General features: G+C 33.2%; 1 protein-coding gene across 3 annotated transcripts; it reads left to right on the top strand.

Moving 5' to 3' along the window:
• Positions 1–200: 200 nt before the first annotated feature.
• On the top strand, positions 201–6,911 carry LOC124983317 (NKG2-A/NKG2-B type II integral membrane protein-like). Of its 3 annotated transcripts, XM_047550505.1 has the most exons (8): positions 201–245; positions 1,769–2,113; positions 2,495–2,596; positions 3,081–3,131; positions 3,664–3,815; positions 5,518–5,618; positions 5,899–5,999; positions 6,465–6,911. In XM_047550505.1, exons 2-8 carry the CDS (start codon positions 1,927–1,929, stop codon positions 6,467–6,469), a joined length of 699 nt encoding a protein of 232 aa, XP_047406461.1. In that variant the 5' UTR covers positions 201–245; positions 1,769–1,926; the 3' UTR covers positions 6,470–6,911. The 3 variants fall into 3 exon arrangements, with proteins under 3 accessions (XP_047406461.1, XP_047406460.1, XP_047406462.1); XM_047550504.1 differs by having other exon boundaries at positions 5,899–6,911; XM_047550506.1 differs by lacking the exon at positions 2,495–2,596 and having other exon boundaries at positions 5,899–6,911.
• The last annotated feature ends 1,556 nt before the right edge of the window (positions 6,912–8,467 follow it).

The raw sequence follows: 8,467 nt of genomic DNA, 5'->3' as shown, positions 1-8,467 counted from the left end.
ATAGCCTGTGTGTGAGAATTTCCTGTTCAACCTTAAGTGACACATTGATGAGAAATCTACTTTTTCCATTCTTGACTCACTCTGAGCCTTCACAGGGCAATCTGTGAAGATCATAGATATTGTTTGTTCTTGTCCTGGATTTATGTCATTCAGTCTCACCTTTTCTTACTCAGTTATAGCAGATCTTCTTATGTGAGTAACCAGGTCTTCCCACTAAAGGATGCACGACTTTCTGGCAACAGAAGGTATGTGTTGCTACTCTCCTGTCTCTGCTAGCCCACAGATACAGGGGGACTTCAAATGCTAGACACACTGCAACTGAGGTACAAGTCAAAGACAATAAGATCAAAGTATAGCATTGATGTCTTTATTTAAATAAGTTGAGGAAAATTCTTAAAATATGAAAGATATTAGAGGATTTCTTAAGGGTTTCTAATTATTACCTGTGTAGACTTTGTCAAATGTATCCACACATACTGGGGTTTTTTAATTTATATGATTTAAAATGAAATTTAGGGGCATCAAAACAATAGACCATTAATTTTGGGATATTATAATCAGTAAGCTTTGGATATTTGAAAAATAACATATTAATTTATATTTGGCTCAGTCATAGAGTCTTAACAGGAATTTCCTTGAATGCTGAAAGTCAAACGTAAATCATCAGATACTTAGATTGTTAATAAAAGTAGTTTTTGCTTTCAATAAAAATTCAGATGAACTAGATCAAATAAAGTGCTAAACTTAATAAAGACTTCTAATCAATTAATCAATAAATATATATCAAACTGATATACAAGATCTTCTTGTAAAGATTTTTTTACATAGCATGACTGATGCGATTCATAAACAATGACATAGCAATTGTGACTTAAATAATAATTTAGTCAACATTTATTGAACATTTTAAGTGCCAGGTTAAATGTTGTATCTTACATGCATTATATTTTATATATTCATATTTGCATTTTAGAAGAGTAGACCTGGTTATTAGTAATTATCAAATTACCCAAATTACTGCACTTACTTATACAACTAAAGTGATCCTCATTAATTTTCGTGGTCATAGACTATCTGGAAATTTCAACCTACAATGAGAGTTCTATATTTTATTGTGTCATGATTTTATGGCCAATTATTTCCATAAAATAAGTGTTAAAATTACATTTGTAGTCTTTTCAATATTATTTTGTCATGTGTATGTATATAAGGTCACAGAACATTTTTCAACATATACAGTATTCTTGAATATTTAGAATTTCTTAATAACTTCTCAATTATTCAAAGTAAGAGTATTAATACCTCTAATCCACTTTAATAAATAAATATAAGCCACTACTTAAAGTAAGTGCAAGAAATTAAGATGTGTCTACTTTTCAATTCTCTGTTTAAACAAGTTTTTAACCTCATTGGATGTCAATTCATCATAAAATCAATGCATAATTTCCTCTATTAAAGCACTGTGAGGGCTGGGGGTATAGCTCAGTTGGTAGAGTGCTTGCCTTGCGAGTAGTTCAATCCTCAGCACCACACACACACACACACACACACACACACACAGCACTGTGATTTTTCATGCCAGTATTATTTTTCATGGTTTTAAATTATTTCTGCAGAAACTAACTTTATTAAAGATATCCTTATTCTTGTACATCTTAATTTCTCACTAATTTATTGTTTGTTGTCCTACTAATAATATTTTGTCAATAGCAGAGTATCCTTAAAATAGTACCTAATTTACCCTAAGTTTTAATGTTTAATTCTTTAGGGAAATATTTGGATCCTTCAAAAGCACAGTACTCGGTCTCAATACTCGATCCTGGCCCTGCCCATTGACTGCACTAGGGTCATGATCACCACCGATGCCATTTAACTTCTTAAGCACAATTATCAGAGCACAGTCCCTGACATCACTCAGCTGCAGAAATGAGTAATCAAGGAGTGGTCTACTCAGAACTGAATCTGGGCAAGAACCCAAAGAAGCAGCAAAGAAAATCTAAGGACATTAAAAGCTCCATTTCAGTAGCTGAGGAGGAAATAACCTATGCAGATTTAAACCTTCAAAATTCTTCTCAGGAGCATCCAGGGAATGACAAGGACGACCACTGCAAAGGTAAACCATAATCAATCTTCAGTCTAGCTGTTCTAGGATATGTAGTTGGGGTGCAGAGGTGTGGGTAGAAAGTAGGGAATAAACTCTCATATTTTTCATTTGTGCAGATAGGAGCTCTAACTGGAGCTGTTACTGTACTTTAAAATATGAAAACTAGTTTTTGTCACATTGTTGAAGTTTCTAGTCTTTGATCAAGAACTTCTGGAGCATTATGTTCACTGAAAATGTGATGGTGTATTCTATAGACAGATTACAATTGTAGATGTGGAATTGGGTCCAAGTTAATCTCTACCATTCCCTGTGCTTGGGGTTTCTCTTGTACGTAAACCTGAACAGCTGTCTGCATTCTCCTTTCTCCATGCTACCATTTCTCCTCTGCAGAGTTTCCATCACCTCCAGAGAAGCTCATTGCTGGGATCCTGGGAATCACCTGCTTTGCTTTAATGGTCACTGTGGTGGTGATGATTACAGTTGTTATTCCATGTAAGAATATTTTTGGAAGAGTATAAGGGAAGTTTTCGCTTTAATCATTGGAAGATCCCCTATATATTTCATTTCAGGGAAGAAAACTCTCATTTTAATATGTGTATTTAGACTAAATGTGAAACGATTATTCTGAATTTGTCAAAGGTGTAAGTAAATGAAGGATTGCAGTGAGTCTTTTTAATTATGTTTATCTATTGTGATTTTGTAACTCAAAGACATACTTTAGGAGACAGGAAAACTTTACTGAGGAATACAAATTGTGTTCTGAAAGTGATTGTTAAATATTGTACTGAAAGAGATTGTGATGTTTAGCCCTTTAGGTTTTCATTGAAACAATTTTTTCTTTATTGATTTTCTTTTAAAAATCAATTTGAGTCTACATTCTCATTCTAAATAATAAATAAATTTTAAACTAAGAAACTAAAATGATTATGATTTATTTGAATATTAATTTTTATGAGAATTACTTTTATTTTTCTAGCTACTGTAATACAGGAAGAGAACAATTCTTCCCTGATAAGAACCCAGAAAGGTACATAATGATTTTTGAAGTTCTGATATTTGTACATATTTTATTTTTCTCTGTGACTTAAGTCATGCAAAAATGATAATCAATTTCTTGGGGGAAAATATGTCTAGAAAAATTGGCACTATTTATGAGCACATACGTTAGATTATAGGAGGGCATTTCTTTTCGTCTAGCAATAAGATGAAATACCAATTTAAAATGACTATAAAGTCTTTTGGGTTATTGACTCAAATTTCCTACTGATATACTATAAGGCATAAACAAATTTTCTATTCTAGAGAAAGAAGTTTTGTTCAGTGACATTTAAGGGGCTTGGGTAAGGGTTTTTTCTTTGCTTCCTATGGGCACATCCACAGGATGAGAGGCTGGCCCTTTTCTGTGCTTGTGTATATATGTTTGGTTTTATATGAAACAGCCTGAGGGGTACATAGGTATGTTATGTATATTTTTATATGTATGCAAATATTTAAGTTCATTTTCATTTTTAAAAATTCACATCATTTCTAAATAAAAATACGTGAAAATTTTCCTTCAGCACATCACTGTGAGCATTGTCCAAAGGAGTGGTTAACATATTCCAATAGCTGTTACTACATTAGTGTAGAAAGAAAAACTTGGAATGAGAGTTTGGTGTCCTGTGCTTCTAAGAACTCTAATCTGCTTTATATAGACAATGAAGAAGAAATGGTAAGGTTTTAAATGTTTCATTCTATTGAAAACTTTTTCATGGTCAATATTACATTTGTAGAATTCGTCCATATTCTTGTACAGATTTTCCAACTATTTACAAGGCTGAATAATATTTCATTGTTTGACTTTACAATTTTATCTTTATTTGTATGCTTTCATACACATTTGATTATTTCCAGTTCTTGCCTTTTATGAAAAGCCATGCTTATAAAAGTGTTATCCTTTCATTCTGAAATAAACTTTGCTATTTAATTTTGTTATAAATAAAGAAAACTAAGCATCTCTTGATTGTGCAGATTGATTGCAAAGTGGTCAGACCAAGGTAATTAGATCACTAGATAAAAAGGTTCCCATTCCCAACTGCCCCACCCTTGCATATGCGCTCAACATTCTGGCTCCTGCCTAAACCGCTATCCTGACTTTTGCTATAATAAATTAGCTTTGCCTGTTTTTGAACTTTACATGAATGCAATCATAACTGTGCAGTCATTTTTATTTTTGTTCCGTTTCACTCTTATTTGGTGATTTATTCATCTTATATCATTTATCTATAGTTTTCTAATTTTCACTACTGTATTATGTGGACATAACATTTAAAAATCTGTTCCAATGTCTGATCTCTGGATGGGAGCAGTGAGTCTCACACCCTCAGGGACAGATAGACTTCCAAGGTGGAACCTTTGTAGTCATAGAATTCCTTTTTCTGAATCCCCACTCCCGCATCTCTGGCCACACACTGTTGAGGGAATCTCCTGAAAGATGGTCTTCACCAATGATTTCTGGTTTCTGCTCTGCTGGGTCCTGCTAGTGGGAGTCCCTTTCCTACGGAGGAGCTTCCAGGAGCCACCTCTTATTGCTAGGTTGGGTAGGAAGCCAGCACGCCAAGGCACTTTCTTCTTTTGGGTAAGGGATTTAAGGTGCTCTGACCCTCTATGGTTCCCTAATCGTACAGTGCCAAAATGTTTTACCTCTTTCCATCTTTCAGAATTCTTCTTTGCTCCTGTCTTTTATTAATTCCACAATTTATAGTTGTATTTATCAGATAGCAGCAGAGAGAAACAAGTCAACGCTACCTTCACTGAACAGTATTTCACAAAAACAGAAACAGATAACAGTGGTGACTTTAGATTTTTTAAAAAACATTTTTGTAGTTGCCAAAGGAGCTCTATTTATTTATATGTGGTGCTGAGAATCAAACCCAATGCCTCACACATTCTAGGCAAGTGCTCTACCAGTGAGCTACAACCCCAGCCCTTCAAACACTAGATTTTTGACTTCCATGTCATTTATTTCTTTAATGGAAACCCCTTAATTTCCTTCTAAAACACATACTCTGAGAAATGTAGTGGAAAACTACATTGATTTAGTCACAGCCTCTGGACAATTAAATGTATACTATCTGGAAATTTATTTGAGTTCCGGCTATGTTTGTTTCATTAATGTGTAACAGATTACATGAATCACAATATTCCTTATTCATAGAAGAATGTGGTTACTAAGTAAAGAGTTAATTTTAAAGCCAAATTACAAACATTTGTACAAAGTTTTTGGAAATATGAAAAGTGGGTTTAGCCTTAACATATTGTTTATCCAATTAATTTGTTTTGAACATTAAGGTATCATGCAAGAATACACTATTTTTACAAGTAATAAAACCTTTCACACTGATTATTTAAATGAAAATTCTGTTTTCTGGCAGGATTTTCTACATTCCCTCTCACTTCTATCATGGGTTGGAGTCTTTCGTAAGAGCAGGGATCATCCATGGGTATTGATAAATGGCTCAACTTTCAAATTAAAGTAAGTTTTAAAAAATACTATGCTACATATAAGAAAAACATTATGTTCAGAAGAATAGTATTAATAAATTTGAGTTATAGACATGTAAAAAGATGTTGCAAATTAATAAAATGTTGATATAAATATTGAAGACTGGACTGTTTTTATAATACCTAGCTCTTTCTAAAATTATATGAAAATGTCCATTTTCATATTGTTTTACAATTACAAGAAAAATGCTATCATTTCATAGATTATTTCCATATAATATAACTACATTCTGTACTCTTCATCATTACAGGATAAAAGAATCATCAGATGATGAACATAATTGTGCTATGCTGTATTCATCTGAGCTTAAATCAGCCAGTTGTGTGTCTTCAAATACATACAATTATAAACGTAAGCTTTAAAATTAATATACCTAAATCTGGAGCCTGTCAGGTAATTTTGTATTTCATGAAATGAAAATAATATTACAATTGCTTTAGTTATACGGTGGAATTATATTACTTGTTCTAATAATAAAAATGTTCAAAAAATGATTATTGAATTATACACCAAAAAAACCCAACAACTTTTGTGCCTAGCTTTTTTGACTCAATATTATATTTGTAACATTCAACCTTTCTAAAAGATTCCAAGTTACCTAAGTCAATTTCTGTGAAATGTCAAGACCAGACAAACCTGTAGAAACAGAGTGGATTAGTGGTTACCAAGGGCTAAGATCATGATGCAATGGAACATGACCACTACTGAATATGTGTTTCTTTTTGGAGTGAGGGAAAGTTTTTAGATTTTTGATAGCAGTAATGGTTGTAACTATGTGACTATATTAAAAAATCACTGATTTATTTAATTTAACAGGATGAATTTTATGCTGTGTACTTCAATGAAGCTGTTAAAGAAACTTTTCCTGGGATTATCTTTGAGATTACATTTACTCTTTAAATTTTCAAGTTTAGTCATTTTTATAATATTGACTTCCCCAGTAAATATCATGCTATGTCCTTGAACACATTAGATTTCTTTAATTTTTCTTGATCACGTTGTTCTTTTGATATTAAAGTCTTATAGAAATTTAAGTATTCACAATAATGGTTTTGTAAATGGCATCCTTATTTTTAAATTTAAATTATTTTTAGTAATTTTTGTTGCTGTAAATACAAATATAATTGATGTTTGCATGTTGCTCTTACATCCAATGCCTTCACTGATTTTATGTATTAATTCCATCATTCAAGTACAGATTATTATGTATTTTCTCTGTAAATAACTGCTTTATATATAATCGCACGTCTATATTTTCTTTCCAAGTGCGATTACTTTTCCTGACTTGTTTCACTGGCTAGAATTTTATTTTATTTTCAAAGTTTTATGCATATTAGGAAAAAATATTTCACCATTTTATCCTGATTTATGAATTTTTATCACGACTTTCTTAGATACAGTTCTATAATCTTTCTACTTTTCTAGTAGACTGTTATCAAGTTATTTTACATTATTATTATTTTGTATCAATTGGAATGATATTTTCTCTGTATGGTGTTCATGAAAAAAATTACCTGTATTTTTTTAAAACATTAAATAATCTTGAATTTCTGAAATAAAAACATACTGGCCCTTTAAAAACTCAGTGCATATATTATATTTAGACAAAAACTTTTTTCTTTATCTGTGTTCACGGAGATTCAACTGAGATAGTACAGTATTATCAAGTTATATGTACTGGACAGGTTTTGCTCTCAAGGCTATATTGAGAAGTATTCCTATTTTTTCATAACCTGGAAGCCTTTGTGTAAGAGTAATGATATGCTTTTAAGTGTTACTACTTATGTTTTATGGCTAGAATCTGAAATGTCCCTCCAAAGCTCATGCATTAGATAATGAAGCACTGTTCAGAGGTGAAATGACTGGATCTTGAGGGCTCTAACTTCATCAGTGGATTAATCCATTGGTAGCTGAAGGGACTCCTTGGAGATGGGGAACCTAATTAAAGGAAGTAGGTCACTGGGGACATGGCTTGGAAGGGTCTATCTTCTTCTGGGTCCCTTCTTTCTCCCCCACCCTCCTTCCTACTTGCCATAAGCTCAACAGCTGTCCTCTACCATGTCCTCCCACCATGATGTTTTTCCGTTTTGGAGTTAGCCAATCATGGAGTGAAACCTGGGAAACTTGAGCCAAAGTAAATCTTCCTTTCTCCAAGTTATTGTTTTCAGGTATTTTGGTTATAGCAATGAAAAGCTAACTAATACAGAAATTTGTACTGAGAAGTGGGGTCACTGCTGTGACTGACCTGACAATGTGGTTCAGAAAGCCTTTGGAACTTATTTGTGGAAGAAGTTTAAAAAAGATTGGAGATGCAGACTGGAGACAAATAGAATGTTGTAAGCAGGCTTAATGACTGTTGGGAGCTAGGACCTGTTGTAAGAAGTAGGTCACTGTGGGCCTAGTTGTCAAAAGTAAGTCACTGGAAGTATTTATCTTCTGTCCAACCCCCTTCTCTCTCTTTCTAGGTCCCCCTCCTCCTCCTCCTCCTCCGCCCTCCTCTTTCTTCTCCTTCTTCCCCATTTCTTCTCCTTCTCTTTCTCCTCCTTCTCTCTCTTTCTCTCCCTCTTCCTGAAAGTTTTTGCCTAGGAGATAGTGGACATGAATTGACCCTCTGAAACCATGAGCCAAAATAAGGTTTTTCTCCTCTAAGTAAATTTTGCCAAGTATTTTGGTCTCAGTGATGAAAGCTGACTGACTCATAATGCCATATGTGCTTGTAGAATTATGCTTCAGAAAGGTTTATATAACAAATTATTATTATTATATTTTTTGGCAGTCCTGGGGATCAAAGCAAGCACTCTAATGACTGAGCTATCTCC

This window comes from Sciurus carolinensis, chromosome 4 (genome assembly GCF_902686445.1).
Source record: "Sciurus carolinensis chromosome 4, mSciCar1.2, whole genome shotgun sequence".
Taxonomy (NCBI): Eukaryota; Metazoa; Chordata; class Mammalia; order Rodentia; family Sciuridae; genus Sciurus; species Sciurus carolinensis.
This window is presented reverse-complemented; position numbering and strand designations above follow the sequence as displayed.

Excerpts from the sequence above, each read along its gene's own strand:
- LOC124983317 (XM_047550504.1), top strand. The coding sequence starts at position 1,927 with ATGAGTAATCAAGGAGTGGTCTACTCAGAACTGAATCTGGGCAAGAAC. Across the intron at positions 2,114-2,494 it reads CAAGGACGACCACTGCAAAG|AGTTTCCATCACCTCCAGAG; the intron begins GTAAACCATAAT and ends TCTCCTCTGCAG. Across the intron at positions 3,816-5,517 it reads TAGACAATGAAGAAGAAATG|GATTTTCTACATTCCCTCTC; the intron begins GTAAGGTTTTAA and ends GTTTTCTGGCAG.